General features: G+C 65.8%; 1 protein-coding gene across 2 annotated transcripts; it reads left to right on the plus strand.

Annotated features, from left to right (window-relative positions):
* The first annotated feature begins 2,543 nt into the window (after positions 1-2,543).
* On the plus strand, positions 2,544-15,353 carry SAMD11 (sterile alpha motif domain containing 11). Of its 2 annotated transcripts, XM_004599538.3 has the most exons (14): positions 2,544-3,379; positions 4,265-4,356; positions 6,476-6,657; positions 7,257-7,307; positions 9,535-9,659; positions 11,741-11,830; positions 11,919-12,041; positions 13,017-13,179; positions 13,722-13,837; positions 13,935-14,013; positions 14,087-14,565; positions 14,691-14,815; positions 14,943-15,053; positions 15,138-15,353. In XM_004599538.3, the coding sequence occupies exons 1-14, from the start codon at positions 2,860-2,862 to the stop codon at positions 15,351-15,353; spliced, it is 2,472 nt and encodes an 823-aa protein (XP_004599595.2). In that variant the 5' UTR covers positions 2,544-2,859. The 2 variants fall into 2 exon arrangements, with proteins under 2 accessions (XP_004599595.2, XP_058529981.1); XM_058673998.1 differs by lacking the exons at positions 2,544-3,379; positions 4,265-4,356 and having other exon boundaries at positions 6,524-6,657; positions 7,153-7,307.
* Positions 15,354-15,363: the final 10 nt, after the last annotated feature.

Here is a 15,363-nt window from a genome sequence, read left to right on the forward strand (position 1 = left end):
TGGCCATGGCCAAGGAAGAAGGAGGGTGGGCACTGGGAGCCACTTCCCCTTCCTTGTGCTGGGTTCCAATAGTACTGCTTGTGCTGCTTGTGGGGGGTGCTTGGGACTGAGCCCTAGGGCCAGCTTTGGACCTTGCTCTGAGGCCAGATCCCACTCTTCCTATACAGGGTGCAGGAATATGTGTGTGTCACACTGTGGGTGTCGCTGTGGTTGTGTCATTCATTGTGGGTCACACTGTAGTGACATTGTGGGTGTGTCACTGTGGTGTCATCCTGGGTGTGATGGGTATGACATTGTGGAAGTGTCACTGTGGGAGTGACACTGTGGCTATATCACTGTGTGTCACTACAGGTGTGACACTGTGGGTGTCACTGTGGGTGTGTCATTCATTGTGGGTGTCACACTGTAGGTGAGACACTGTAGGTGTGTTGCTGTGGGTGTCACACTACAATGACACTGTGGGTGTGACATTGTGGGTGTGTGATTGGTGTGGTACTGGGTGTGTTGCTGTGGGTGTATCACTGTGGGTATGTCACTGTGGGTGTGTGATTGGTGTACTGGGTGTGACACTGTGGGTGTGTGATTGGTGTGGTACTGGGTGTGTTGCTGTGGGTGTGTCACTGTGGGTATGTCACTGTGGGGGTGTGACACTGTGGGTGTGTGATTGGTGTGGTACTGGGTGTGTGACTGGTGTGGTACTGGGTGTGATCCTGTGGGTGTGTGACACTGGGTGTATCACTGTGGGCGTGTGATTGGTGTGTTGCTGTGGGTGTGACATAGTGGATGTGTTTTGGGGTTACAGGTCAAGGGCAGCACAGACAATCCATGGTCTACGCACTGGAAGCCCCACGCCTGCGTGCATCAAAGACCACTTGCTTTTCCACTCCTGGTTCCAGCCGGTTAAAGCAGAGGTTAGGGTGAGTGGACCGCCAGGTTCCTGACAGGGATGAGGGGGTGGCCTTCAGGCAGCCTTGTGCTCACAGGCCTCCCTAGCAGCGCACCCCCAGAGGTCCCGTCCACCAGGCAGAAATGTGTGAGAGGCCAGCTGATTTACAGCTGACCCCTGCTAGGCTAACCCTTCCAAGCCCAGCAGTGTGAGCCCTGGCCCTTGTACTCAACAGATGGACACCAGGTTCCCCTGCAGCTCTTCTGTCTGACTTGGGCACAGGTCCTGCATGAAGTTGCATGCACCTGTGTGGGTGTTTCAGTGTGTGCCAGCACCAGGCACCTGCCGTTATGCAGAAAGCTCCCCGTGCTGGGGCTGAGCCTGTCCACGCACACACAGGTGTCCTGGGGGCGGGGCACATCCATGCGAGCACACAGGTGCGCTGTCCCAGTCGCTCACACCCACAGCAGCTCAGGTAGCCACGCGGGATCCTGACGCCACACCTGTGGTCTCCTCTGCCTCTTTCTGCAGCCCCCACTGACTGATGGGAGAGGGGCTCCGAACAGGTCAAGGCTGGAGCAGCTCGGCCAGGGGCAGCGGCTCCCCCAGGACGTCTCGGGTCACTGTCTGCAGGCCGGCCCGCCGCCCGCGGTTATTTATGACCCTCCTCCCCCTCCCGGCGGCGGCTCCGGCGGCCGAGGGCTCCGAGCGGGGGGGACCGCGAGCAACGACCGCGCGGCCGCAAGACCGGCGGGCGGGGCGGGGCCTGGGCCGCAGAGGAGGGCCGCCCCCCGCGTCCAGGGCTCAGCTTCCAGTCCCGAAACCCGGGCAGAGTGGCCCAGGAGTGCGGGGGGGAGGTCACGACCCGGCGGAGCAGCCCCCAGCCCCTCCTGGGGAGCAGCGTGTGGTGGAGGAGGTAGTCGTGCAGCTAGAGGGCGGTGTCCCCGGGCCGCGCACCCAGGGTGACTGTCCACACGGAGGGCTGCCCGAGGGCGGTGGTCCCCGGGCCGCGCACCCAGGGTGACTGTCCACACGGAGGGCTGCCCCTGAGGGCAGTGGTCCCCGGGCCGCGCACCCAGGGTGACTGTCCACACGGAGGGCTGCCCCTGAGGGCGGTGGTCCCCGGGCCGCGCACCCAGGATGACTGTCCACACGGAGGGCTGCCCGAGGGCGGTGGTCCCCGGGCCGCGCACCCAGGGTGACTGTCCACACGGAGGGCTGCCCCTGAGGGCGGTGGTCCCCGGGCCGTGCAGCTGTCCACATGGAGGGCTGCCCGAGGGCAGTGGTCCCCGGGCCGCGCACCCAGGGTGACTGTCCTCATGGAGGGCTGCCCGAGGGCAGTGGTCCCCGGGCCGCGCACCCAGGGTGACTGTCCACATGGAGGGCTGCCCGAGGGCGGTGGTCCCCGGGCCGTGGACACACGGTGGACCCTCACGGGTGGCCTCCTGGCGGTGGTTGGCAAGGCGTGCGGCCACAGCTGGGGTCACATCCGCGGGGTCGGTCTGCAGCGGCCGCCCTGGCCTCTGAGACGCGCCCCACGACGCTGGCCACCAGGGCCCGGCCGCCCGCTCGGCCGTCTCGCGCCCCCCGCCGGCGCCCGCGCCCGCCCGCAGCGCCGGGGCCGTTTAAATGGGCCAAGTTGTGGCGGCGGCGGCGGCGGAGTCTCCAAGTCCCCGCCGGGCGGGCGCGCGCCAGTGCACGCGGGGGCGCGGCGGGGCGGGGGCGCGGGAGCCCCCCGAGCGGGGCGGGAGCGGCGACTCGGCGACTCTTCACGGCCGGGCTCTGCCGGGCGCAGGACCCCGCGCGTCCCCGCGGTGCCCCCCGATGCAGCCAGGGCTCCGCCAGCCCACCGAGCGGCAGTGCGGGGCGCGGTAGCCGGCAGGGTGTGGGTCTCCCTCCCCGGCCGCGGCCACCCAACTCCAGCCCGGACCGCGGCAAGTTGCGCCGGCAGCCGGGAGCCGGGGCTGTGGGCCATGCCGGCGGTCAAGAGGGAGCTCCCGGGCCGCGAGGACCTCGCGCTCGCCCTGGCCGCCTTCCACCCCGCCCTGGCCGCGCTGCCATTGCCGCCGCTGCCCAGCTACCTGGCGCCGCTGCCCGGCGCGGCGGCCCTGCCCCCGGCCGCGTCCCTGCCCGCCGCGGCTGCGGGCTACGAGGCGCTGCTGGCGCCGCCGCTCCGCCCCCCGCGCGCCTACCTCAGCCTGCACGAGGCCGCCCCGCGCCTCCACCTACCCCGGGACCCGCTGGCCGTCGAGCGCCGCTCGGCCCCCTCGGCGGCCTTGCCGCCGGACTTCCAGCCGCTGCTGGACCACGGGGAGCCGTGCATCGAGGTGGAGTGCGGCGCCAACCGCGCGCTGCTCTACGTGCGCAGACTCTGCCAGGGCAGCAAGGGCCCGTCCATCCGCCACCGCGGCGAGTGGCTCACGCCCAACGAGTTCCAGTTCGTGAGCGGCCGCGAGACGGCCAAGGACTGGAAGCGCAGCATCCGCCACAAAGGTGCGGGGAGGGCGCGGGCGACGGCCGCCTTTCTCTTTCTCTGTCTCCCTGTCCGTCTTTCTCTGTCTCGCTTGCTCGCGCTCTCCATCCCTCTCCCTCCCCCCTGGGCACCCGCGGCTACGGATCCCGTCGCTCCGCCACCTGGGAGCCTCGGCCGCGACCCGGAGGGGGCGCTGCGACCCCAGGACTGGGCGCAGGGACACCCCGGCCCCGCCCTCGTCGGGCTGGCCGGGTGGACTCGGGCAGAGCGCCCCGGAACTGCGGGTAACTGCGGGCGCGCCGGCCTCTCCGCTGCTTTTTCTCGGCGAGATTCCGGGGCCTGGAGGCCCAAAGCAAGTTCCCTGGAATTCGGGGGACGGGGGGGGGGGGAGCCTCGCCGGGCGCGGAGCCACGGGCTCGGGCGGGAACCACGGGGTGCAAGTTGCGGCCCCGACACGCGAGCAGGTGGGGGCAGCGGGGCGCACGCGGAGCCGGCGCTGCCCCTGCGCGCCTGAGGGCGCTTGGTTCCAGAGAGCGACCTGGAGGCGCCGGAGACGCGCCGTGGGGGAGTTGGAAAGTTAGGGACCTGGTGGCTTTGGGTTGAGCGCTCACGGTCCCGCCGCCGCGGGGACAGACAACATCCTGGTCCTTAAGACCAGGCTCACCTGCTCCAGAACCCGGTTCCCGGTTCCCGCGGGACCGACTTGGAGAGGGTGGAGCGTGGGAGGAGGAGCGCGAGGGCGTGGAGGAGGCCACCCCTAGCCCAGCACTTGAGTTTCAGAGCCTCGTTCCAGGCAGGGTGGTGCGGGCGGCGGCTGCAAAGTTGGACGCAGGCGGAGTGTCTGGGTGAGTTTCACGCGGTGGCGCCCGCGCGAGGTGAAAGGATCCGCGTGGCTCTTGTCCCAGGAAAAAGTCTGAAGACGCTGATGTCCAAGGGCATCCTGCAGGTGCACCCCCCCATCTGTGACTGCCCCGGCTGCCGCATCTCTTCCCCGGTGGTGAGTGGCAGGCGCGTCACCCAACTTTGGTGTGCAGGGGAGGGAATCCGGGTGGGGCCTGGGCTCAGACGCTGTACTGGGGGTTGGGGGCCTTGGGGCAGCTTCACCGCCTGCCCTGGCAGCAGTTCCTGGTTCTCCAGCTTCTCCCTGGGTGATATCGGGCCTGGCCCACAAGCTGGTTCTGGGCTGTGCCCGTTGAGTGCCCGAGTTTGCATTCCGGGTGGTGCCAGGATCACTGTGAGTGTGCCTGGGTGCTGGGGCCCTACCCTGCACCTGTAGTCCTGCGGACACAACTGGGTTCAGACCATGTGGCCAGTGGGCTGGGAAACAGGTGGGATCCGGACCTGCACAGGTGGCTCTAAAGAGTTTTCTAGTGAGCACCCATTTAGAGCCCCTCCCGGGAGGCGGGCAGCCCTGTGCCTTGTCAGGAAGGGTAGAAGAGGAGGCAGGGGACAAGGTGGGCCAAACAGGACCCAGGAGCAGGTGGCCTGGGCAGGCTGGGAAGCCACAGGACTGACAAGGCAGACGCACAGCATGTGAGTCAGGCGTGGCCACCCACACAGATGATATGGACTAACACATGCACAGTCTGACACCAGCTAACATACACAGTTTGACATGGCTAGCCATATACAGTTTAACACAGGCTAACACATAAACACATGGTCTGACATAGGCTAGCATACCCCAAGTCCCCTGTCCATTTCCACATTGTGTTCAACAGCTGGTGCTGGGGAACGGTTGTACCACGCCCCTGCCCTCCCCAGGTTGGGGAAGCTCCACGCGCACTTTAGGGGGCTCTGCTCAGCTCTGCACCTCCCAGGGTGGAGGCTGGTGTTTGCCTGGGTCCTGTACTCAACCAGCACAGAGTGAGGAGCTGGCGTGGAGGTCCCAGGCTGGGTCCAGGGCAGGCCATAGTAACTTTCCAGCAGTAACTGAGGCACAGCTGTCGCTGCACCGTGGCCTGCCTGTGCCCCGGCCACCCAGTGGGACCCCCTTGAGCTGCAGGCTCAGGCTGCACCAGAACTGCTTGTTCCAACCCACCCAGTGTGGCTGAGGGAGGACTCGGTGTTCGTGGGGAGACCCAGTTGGGGTAGCTTCCAAGTTCACAGGCCCTTGGTCGGGTGGAGTCCAGAGTCAATGCAGACAGGGCTCCCAGACACCCCCTCCTCAGGCCCGTGGATGTGGTGAGAGGAGCAGCCAAGCCTGTGACGGGGTTTGAGTGCTTTCCTGAGTTGGCATTGTGCCAGGAGACACAAACCTTTGTCCTGTAGACTAGGAGACCCCAACATTTTCCCCCAGAGGTAGTGGAACTCACAGATGCTGAAACAGCATAGGGGTATGGCCAGAAGATACCCCAGTCCGCCACACCCACACAGGCACCCCAGTCCACTATACCTACACAGGACACTAGCCACCTGAACCCACACAGGATGTCCGGCCATTTACACCCACACAGGACCCTTAGGCGTCTATACCTACACAGGCATGCCAGGCATCTAATCCCAGCAGGTACCCCTGCCGCCTGTACACACAGACACCCCTGCCATCTGCACTCACAGTGCATGAAGAGGACAGGGGCCCAGGGTCTGGGCTGCGCAGTGACCCCAGCGACCCAGCCCTGTGACTGGCAAGGGCCCAACTGGTCCAGTCAGAAGTTGGAGCAGGCCCTGGGGTGCCCTGAGCTGGCCTCTGCAGCTTTGCCTACACACATGTTCCCACAGGATGCGGTGGACAGCAGTCAGGCCCTGATAGGCACCTTTGGGGGCTGACAGACGTCCTCTAGGCCCGACCCCCAGGGTTCCCTGAGCCTGGGGGCGGGGTGCCACTCACGGGGGCTGTGGAGAGGAAGTGGGATGGAGTCTTCTGGGGCCCATCCAGGGTCAGGGGTACAGGTCAGGCCATGTGAGGAGGGGCCCTGACAGATGTGCCATCCCTGGGCTGGTTTGGTCTCTCCGAGCCCCTTGTGCTGTGGGTAGGGTGGAGGAACAGGGGTCGTGGCAGTGCCTACATGTTCTCGGGTTGCCCCCAAGGGCTGCTGCACACCTGTGCCCTGCCAGAGGGGGAAGGGACATGGGACGGCCTGGGGTGTAGAGCCACCTACCTCTCCCCCCACCAGAACCGGGGACGGCTGGCAGACAAGAGGACAGCAACTCTAACGGCAACACGGGTCCTCAAAAAGGAGCGGAACCCCAGCTTCTCTGCCAGCGATGGGGACAGTGATGGCAGTGGCCCGGCCTGTGGGCGTCGGCCAGGCTTGAAGCAGGAAGATGACCCCCATGTCCATATCATGAAGAGAAGGTACTTGCACCCACTCAGCGTAGTCCAGAGGGCTCAGGGCTGCCCACCCCATCCCACTTCCTCTCCACAGCCCCCGTGAGTGGCACCCCGCCCCCAGGCTCAGGGAACCCTGGGGATTGGGCCTGGAGGACGTCTCTCAGCCCCCAAAGATGCCTATGAGGGCCTGACTGCTGCCCATTCCTATTTAGGGTCTTCTCTCTGGGGTTCTGCTGGGGGCATGGCTACTACTTGTGTCCCCTCCCTCCCCCGGGCAGCGGTCACCCATGGGGGCCAGGGAGCTGCACACCGCTGGCTGATGTGAGGATCTTGGGATCACTCTAACCGGCCTGGCCAGAGCAGACCAGCAGCCAGGAATTCTGAGTGCAGTGGGGAGAACACGCAGCCCCACCTTAGCAGGGCTCAGCACCGCTCTGAGCTGAGGCGGGGGCGGGGGTTGGCCGCAGCACCCAGGGCCTTCCTGGAGACACTGCCCTCTTCACCGCCCTGGACTGCCAGCCCAGCAGGAAGCCAGAGACAGGCCTGTCTATGCCCAGTCTGGGCATCAGCCCTGCAGCCTGCACTGCCCAGGCGCCCACACTGAACTGCTGCTCTCCCAGCAGAGTCCACACACACTGGGACGTGAACATCTCCTTCCGAGAGACCTCCTGCAGGTAGGAGTGCTGCCCCGCTGGGCAGCCGAGCCCTTGCCAGTTTTGGGTGTGCTGGACACTGAGGTGCTCTGGGTGCGGTGCCACACCCTGGAGCAGGACCCTGGGCCCCTTCCCAGGAGGGCCTGCCAATTCAGCCTAGTCACTTGAAGATGTGACTGTGTCTCCCTCTCCTGCCCTCACAGACACCCTCCCAAGGTCAGGGCAGGGATGTGTGAAGGGCGGGAGGCTGTCGGCTGAGCTGTGGGGAACGGGGGCAGGGACGTGGCCAGGCAGGAGGGCAGCTTCAGGGCCCTGGGCGCTGATTCTGTTGCACGTTGCCATCCACTGGTTCTTCAGCAAGAGAATGACCTCGCAGCCGCATTTAGAAAAAGTCGTTTTGGAGCAGCTGGGCAGGGGGCAGGGTCCTGGCTCAGAGGGGCAGGGTTGGTCAGTCCACAGGCAGCCCAGCCATGGCCTTTGGGCAGCAAGGCTGTGTTTCTGTATGGGGACACAAGAAGTACCCGTGGGCAGATGGAAGGCATCTGGCAGCAGGGCTGTGAGGGGCCAGGCCCTGCTCAGCATCTGCTGCGCTCAGGTGGGGCTGGTCCTGGCTGCCTGGGTCCTGGAACCACACTGCAATACAAGCATCTTCACAGGAACTTGCCCGTTTTGGAGTTGCCGGCTCCATTGGTGATGTGCGTGAGCTGTCATGGGCACTGATGACGCTTTGTGGGCCTTTCGCAAGGGGTGACGGCAGGGAAGATCATGCAGATGCTGACAGGCACAGCAGGGTTTGTGGCCAGCATGACCATGGAGGGCTGGTGAGGGGGCGTGAGCTGGTGCTGCCCCCTCTCTGGCTGGCTTTGCAAGGGGCCTGCCTGCACCCCTGGTCACAGGGTCTGGGCAAGGGCTAGACATCAGGCTGTGGGAGCCAGGGTGAGGCAGTGCATAAAGAGTCTCTGTCCCTTCCTGCATTTCTCCAACTGTCCACCCCCCAGCTCTCCCTCCGTCACCTGCTGCACAGTTCCCTCCAGCCCGAGTGCTTCGGGTATGGGTAGTTTCATTCCTGCGAGACCCTTACCTTATGGTGGTCGCTGTTTGCTTATGAAAGACAAAGAGAGCTCTCCATCTCACCTGCTCACTCTCCAATGCCTATAACAGCCAGGGCTGGGCCAGGGCCAAGCTGGGTCTCCCCGTGGCTGATGGGCCTAAGGACGTGGGCCACTGCTGCTGCCTTCCCAGGGTGCATAGCATCAGCAGACCAGCATCAGTTGGCACGGGTACCCCACCCAACACCAGCCCCTCTGTGGTTCTTTGAGCGAAGCCAGCAGTTTGATCCCTGAGTGGCTGGGTGACCAAGCCAGCACACAAACTTCAAGGCAGAAGCCAAGGATGTGGAGGACACCACCACCTTCCAAGGCTCCTAAGTGCTTCCCAGGAAGGGGATGAGCCTGTGGTGGCCACAGTGGGACAGAGGGGATGAGAGAATGGACTGCCTTGGCCAGTTCACCTCCTACAGACATTAGGGATGGCAGAGAGGGCTTCTGGGAGGGTCTTTAGTAGCTCTGGCCCTGATCCCAGGCCTGCCCTGAGCTCCCTCGTGGAAAAGGCTGAGGGGTGAGGCCAGGGCCACTTAATCCCATAAATGGCTTACTCTCAGGTGCCTCCAGCCTGCATGGAGGGGAGTGTCCTCCGCAGGGGAGTGGAGGTGGGGAGTGCAGCTGCGTCCTGGGAGGCGCTGGAGGAGTCTTTGGTGCTGAAACTGATCTGCTTAGGGACTGCCCTGGATTAGCCTGGCTTGGCAAGCCCCAGGCAGGGGTGGCTGGGAGCCGGGTGCTATTTAATGAGGTTTAGGGTCCATGTCCAGGTCACTGTCTGACGCTCCACAGGATATCAGCGTCGCTAAGGAGGCTGCTTGGGGACAGGTAGGCCAAGGCAGACACCTGCCAGTCGCTGCTTGAGTCCCTGCTGGCTGTGTCCTCCCAAGGAGGAGGCCAAAATGCAGCAACTGCCTACCCCTCCCATCTCAAGAGAATCCAGGGTCCAGCTGACTCAGCAGGAAGAAGAGAAACTGGGGAGAAAAGAATTAAATGTGCATGAATTTCACATCCTGGCTGGTGGGGGGTACCACCTGAGCCCCCCCATCTAGCCCCTGCAGGACCTGGGCCCAGCCTCAGAATATGGAGGTCTGGTCCCGGTCTGCCTGACCAGGCCCAAGTGGTCTCAGAGCTGCCCCTCTCCCCTGCAGCCAAGACAGCAGCCTCCCCGCCCTCATCTCCAGCGTGCACCACAGCCGCCACCTCGTGATGCCCGAGCATCAGAGCCGCTGTGACTTCCAGAGAGGCAGCCTGGAGCTCGGTCTGGGACCCGCAGGTGAGGGCCCCGTGTCTCGTGGGCTAGTGCAAGAGCAGCCTGCCCTCTCTGTGTCTGCTCTGAAGCTCCGACCACCCTGGCTGGCTGCCATGGAGGCTGGCGGAGGCGAAGGGGAGGTGTGGGGCTGGCTGTCCCCTGGGGCTCCCTGTGATGGTAATTGTGTTAATCCGGGCCAGGCCAGCGGGGCAGTGGCTGGGGTGGGCTTGGAGCTGCTGCCCTCTCCTTGGTGTCCCCCCTCCCGCAAAGGCTCAAGTGGGCAGGTGCCTTCCCCACATCCACCTCCTGGTAAAAGCCCGCCTGATCTTTCTACCAGGCTGCAGCACCCGGGAGGGGGTGCAGCCTGAGCCTGTGGGGGCTGGGCAGGACAAGTCCAGGAGCCCCAGCAGAGGCAGCTCCTAGGGGGCAGCAGGCACTGGAAGGGGGCACAGCTAAGCTTCCACTGAGGGACAGGGCATGGTGGAACCCAATACCAGGCAGGATCCCTGAGCACCCCCACCAGGGTTCTCCTGGGTGCTGGAAAGGTCTTTGTGGGTGGAGCCGTGTAGAGGCCGCTGAGCAGGCAGCTGATAAAATCTAATTGCCCCATCGATCGTGAGCCAGGAGAGCCACACATGATTGAGATATTCTGAGCTGCAGGCCCTCCCCCCGCCCCAAATCCCTGCAGCCTATACACGTGGAGACCCGCTCAGGTACGCGAGGTATGCGAGTGCGTGTGCACACAGGCGTGCGGACCTGCTCCCACACGCTGCAAGGCTCACAGTGTGTGTCAAGGTGTTCCTGTGCTATACGCATGTCACATACACGCACATGTGTGCCCCCCGCAAGGATGACTCACCAGGTGCATGTCACATACATACACACCCCCACCCATTATCCACCCTACACACAGATATTTGTCACTGGACCACAGTTTTTCAGGTCCAGGACTGGAAAGGTGGGACTGCTTGCCACCTCCATGTGTCTGTGGTACATCGGTGTGTGCTACTGGGCAGTGCCCCGATGTGACTGCCCCGCCCCCATGCCACCTCTTCCAGCTACATCTACCTCAGGTTTTCCAGGGACAGAGACAGACAGGAAGCCCCCAACCCCCAATGGAAAGAGAAGGGGAGGGGTATTTTCCGCTGTGGCAGACAGTGGTGCTGACCCTGAGGGTTGTGCAAATGTCTGAGTGTGGGCAGCCGGCATGAAGCACAGCCAAGCTGGATCAGCCCTGGCTCCTCCCACCCGCCACTCTATGGTGCCTGGAGCTGAGGGCCCACTTTGGCCTCCCCAGGGCCCCTGGGCAGCTCCGGTCCCCACCCGCCAGCTGCTCCACCTGCCCTGAGCCATCACAGAGGCAGGGACCCCAGGACCAGGGCTGTGAGGGGCTGAGATCAATAAGTTATTAGCACCATTCTGTCAGCTGTAATGTGCAGATTGATTGGGCTCTCTACAGCGGCGCTTCCCCGCCTGATAAAAATGACAGATTAAGGGAACACGAAGAGGAACTGGGTTGTGGGACCCATGGCAGGGCTGCCAGAAGGGGTCCAGTTTGCAAACCCCTGTGTGTGGGAGCCACGGTGGGCTTGGGCCACACAGGCAGCTGCTCTTCACAGCCCTCAGAGGGTGTGAGGTCTGGAGGCCAGCAGTGGAGTCGGTCCAGGGCTGAGCTGGGCACAGGTGGACGGACTCCAGGCATGGTTCTGGACGTCAGGGGCGTGGCCTGGGACCTAAGTTCGGTTTATGTGGCTTTGCACACCAGGGCGGTGCAAGCTAAGGTTGCTCAGGCTCCCTCAGAAGCTTGTTCAGCAAATGGGTAGGTGGGTGACAGCCAGGGGAAGTCCTGGCTGGCAGCCCTGGACAGAGAAGAGGGGTCTCTGGGTGCAGGGAGAGGGTTAGGGTGCGTTTCCAACTCCCCACCTGACTCTTCTCCAGCAGCCCTGAAGAGAACTGAGTTTCCCGCCAGCCCTGGCTGGCCCAGGGCACCTGCGGAGCCACCCAGGAATCTGGTTTCAGTGGCACCCAGGGTCGGCCAGGGTTGCCCACTGTGCCAGGGCCCCGTGGGAGTCTGCCGTCATTCAGTCTCTCTCTGCCCTGCACAGGTGACCTGCTGGGCAAGAGGGTGGGCCGCTCCCCTCACATCAGCAGTGACTGCTCCTCTGAGAAGAAGGCCCGAGGCTCCTCCCCTCCAGGTGGGGGAGGGTCGGGGTTGGGAGGGGGCAGGTGGCCAGCAGGGTGACAGGTGGTAAGAAGGGGCGCCACTCACCCCTGCCTCCCCAGAGGCCCTGCTGCTGCCAGAGCTGGGGCCCAGCATGGCCCCGGAGGACCACTACCGCCGCCTCATGTCCGCCCTGAGCGAGGCTGACCCTCAGCGGTTCTACCACTTGGGTCTCCCCAGCCACGGTATGTGTCTCCCAACCCCCCCAGAGGGTCCCTTGTCCCCAGCCCCCCCCCCCCCCACACCGCGTCCAGTCCAGAAGAGATTCTGTGAGGCCACGGTGGAGGCTGTGCTCAACCACTAGGGTCACACCCTAAGAGGACCCCGACCCTCGGGGGGGGGGGCAGGACGCCCCGCCGAGCTGGGGGCGTTGCCCTTGGGCCCCCATCCCACACCTCCTGCATGTTCCAGGCCTCACAGCCCTAGCTCCGCGCTGGGGGAAGGGGGGCTCTCTGGCTAGGTGGGGAGGGGGCAGAACTTCCTCTCCTTTCACGAGGCTCTGTCCCCCAGGGCAACTCAGGCACCAAGAGCCTGAATAATTCACCAAATGTTAATAATTTAAAAATCTTCCTTTTTAATTGCTTTGCCTGCCCTGCCTGGGGCCGGCTCGCCGGGCTGTGCGGGGGAGGGGGCGCGGCCGCCGGGGAGCCGCGCGCCGAGCCGGCTGTCCATCACCGCCCGCGCCGCCGCCCCCGCCGCGGAGCCGGCTGTAAATAACCACTGCCGCCGGGCGGGGGCCCCGCTGGGATCGATGCGGGCGGCCGCGCCGGCCGGGCTCCGCGGGCTGGCAGCCGGCCCGGGGCAGGACCCACCTCCGCTGCTTGGGTAATTAATTTATAAACAGGCGGCGGCGGGACTGGCGGGCGGGGGTTGCGCGCCGGCCTGAGTGCGACGGAGCCGGGCCGCGGGTCCCACACGCCGGCTCCCCCCAGGACTCGGCCGGGAGTCCTGGGCGCTCCGGGCTCGGCTCCCGGCAAGCCCCGCCTCTGCACAGCCCCTCTTCGGGCCCAGAGGGGGCAGTGTAGCTCGGGATACCCCATGCCCAACAGGCTGACCTGTTCCTTGGGACCCAGAGCGCCCCCCCAGCCACGTTTTCTCTCGTTGGGGTCCCTGGGGAGCCCCGCCTCCGGGTCACTGCTGCTCCCCCCTCCCGCCCTCAGATCTCCTGAGAGTTCGGCAGGAGGTGGCCGCTGCAGCCCTGAGGAGTCCCAGCGGCCTGGACGTCCACCTGCCTTCATCCCCCGCGGGCCAGCGCCGGAAGCAGGGCCTCGCTGCGCACCGGGAGGGCACCGCCCCCGCTGCTGCCCTGTCCTTCTCCGACAGGTACCGGGGTGGGGCTGCAGCTGACCTCGACACCCCGCCAGCCACCGCCCCACTTTGCTCTGCTACCGGCCGGGCGGGCGGAATGGGCGAGGCAGGGGAAGCCGCCGAATTTGGGCGCTGCGCCCCACCTCGCTGGGTGAGGCCGAGGGGAAGACTCCGGAGAGGGAGCGCGGCTCGAAGCCTGGAAGCCGAGACGGGTCGGCCCCGAGGACTCTGGAGCTGGGGAAGGGAAGCCGCTGCAGCGGCAGACATGCTCCCGGGCTCATCCAGGCAGGAGACCCCGGGAGACCGAGGGCTCGGCCGGGCCTCGGCCTCCTGCCGCCCCCCGGCCCGGCCGGCGGGGACCAGGCGCTAATTACCGCTGCAGCCGCCGCCGCCCGCCGGGCCAGCGCCTCCGCGCCGCCGCCGAGATTAATTGGCGCCGCCGGCGGGGGCGGGGAGCGACCCGGAGCCGCCACGAGCCGCTCCGCCCGCCCGCGGGGCCGGCAATTAGCGCAGGCGGCGGGGGGCGGGCGCGGCCGCTGACCGCCCCGCGTCCACAGGGAGCTGCCGCCGCCGCCCCCCTTGCTGTCACCCCAGAATGCCCCTCACATCGCCCTGGGCCCGCACCTCAGGCCCCCCTTTTTGGGGGTGCCCTCGGCTCTGTGCCAGAACCCAGGTGAGGAGGGCGCGTCCTGTACGGGGAGGGGTTGGAGCCGAGGGGGGGGCGCGGGACGAGCTCCCAGGGCCCGGCGGCCTGTCCCCCTTGCCTCTAGGCTACGGCTTCCTGCCTCCCGCCCAGGCAGACGTGCTCGCGCGGCAGCAGGAGCTGCTACGGAAGCAAAGCCTGGCCCGGTAGGTACGGAGGGCGGGCGGAGGGTGGGGGTGTGGCCCGCCCCGTTGACCCAACGCCTGCCGTCTCGCCCAGGCTGGAGGTGTCCGCGGATCTGCTCCGGCACCAGGAGCTGGAGGGCGCGCCCCGGCCGGAGCTGCTGGCGGCCGAGGCCGCGCTGCGCACCCCAGACGGCGCCGACGAGCTGCAGCGGCGCGGGGCGCTGCTGGTGCTGAAGCACAGCGCTGCACCGCTGCTCGCCCTGCCCCCCCAGGGGCCCCCGGGCCCCGGGCCCCCCAGCCCCACCCGGGAGCCTGTTCGCCGCGCTCCCCGGAAGGGAGGCTCGGGTCTCGCTGCTCCCAAGTCCAGCGAGCCCAAGGACGCCTCAGGGGCTAGACTCTGGGCTCGAGACGGGTCCGAGGATGAGCCCCCCAGGGACCCAGATGAGGACTCGGAGGCCGCCAGCGCCCCGGGCTCCTCCGCGGGCCAGGCCGTAGCCGGAAGGATTGGCGCAGAGGGGAGAGGGCTGTTCTCGGGGCCAGCGCTACCCTTGGGCTTCCCCTACTTCCACACAGGTGGGCAGCCCAGATCTACCCTGGGCCTTTCATAAAGGGAGTCAGTCTATCCACGTCAGTGTTGAAGCAAGGAGGAGGGTGGCTGAGCCTGCCAGAGCCACAAAACACTGCATCCCCTCTCACAGGCGCCATGGGGAGCCTCTGTATGGAGGGGGACGAGGCCACCACCTCTGAGGACGTCAGCAAGTGGACCGTGGAAGACGTGTGCAGCTTTGTCGAGGGCCTCTCTGGCTGCAGCGAGTATGCCAGGGTGAGGGGAACCCCCCGGGACTGTTGATGGAGGGTGCCAGAGGCAGAAGCGGGCCACTAGGGTCAGTCCCTGGCCCCAGGGGGCCCCTCTTCTCTGGGTGCTGACCCTGATCCCTCCTCCTGCCCAGGTCTTCCGCGAGCAAGGGATTGATGGGGAAACCTTGCCACTGCTGACTGAGGAGCACCTGCTGACCACCATGGGGCTGAAGCTAGGCCCCGCCCTCAAGATTCGGGCGCAGGTGAGTGCAGCGAGCCCAGGGCAGCCCTGCCTGCCTTCCATGGGCAGGACCCCACAGAGGCCCACAGAGGCCGTGTCTCCACAGGTGGCCCGGCGCCTGGGCAGACTCCTCTACATGGCCAGTTTCCCTGTGGCTCTGCCGCTGCAGCCACCAACCCTGCAGGACCAGGAGCCAGAACTCCCCACCTCCCCAGCCACCACCTCTCCCCCTTACCGGGTTGCCCAGCCCCCTACTGGCCTTGCTTCCCCGAGGCAGGAAAATGGATCTGGAACCCTGGACCCTGCCCAGACCCTGTGCTGAGCAAACGGCT

Source organism: Ochotona princeps, chromosome 2 (assembly GCF_030435755.1).
Source record: "Ochotona princeps isolate mOchPri1 chromosome 2, mOchPri1.hap1, whole genome shotgun sequence".
Classification (NCBI taxonomy): Eukaryota; Metazoa; Chordata; class Mammalia; order Lagomorpha; family Ochotonidae; genus Ochotona; species Ochotona princeps.

Coding starts and splice junctions, on each gene's coding strand:
- SAMD11 (XM_004599538.3), top strand. CDS start 2,860: ATGCCGGCGGTCAAGAGGGAGCTCCCGGGCCGCGAGGACCTCGCGCTC. Junction 3,380..4,264: donor GCGCAGCATCCGCCACAAAG/GTGCGGGGAGGG, acceptor CTCTTGTCCCAG/GAAAAAGTCTGAAGACGCTG. Junction 12,042..13,016: donor CTTGGGTCTCCCCAGCCACG/GTATGTGTCTCC, acceptor TCCCGCCCTCAG/ATCTCCTGAGAGTTCGGCAG.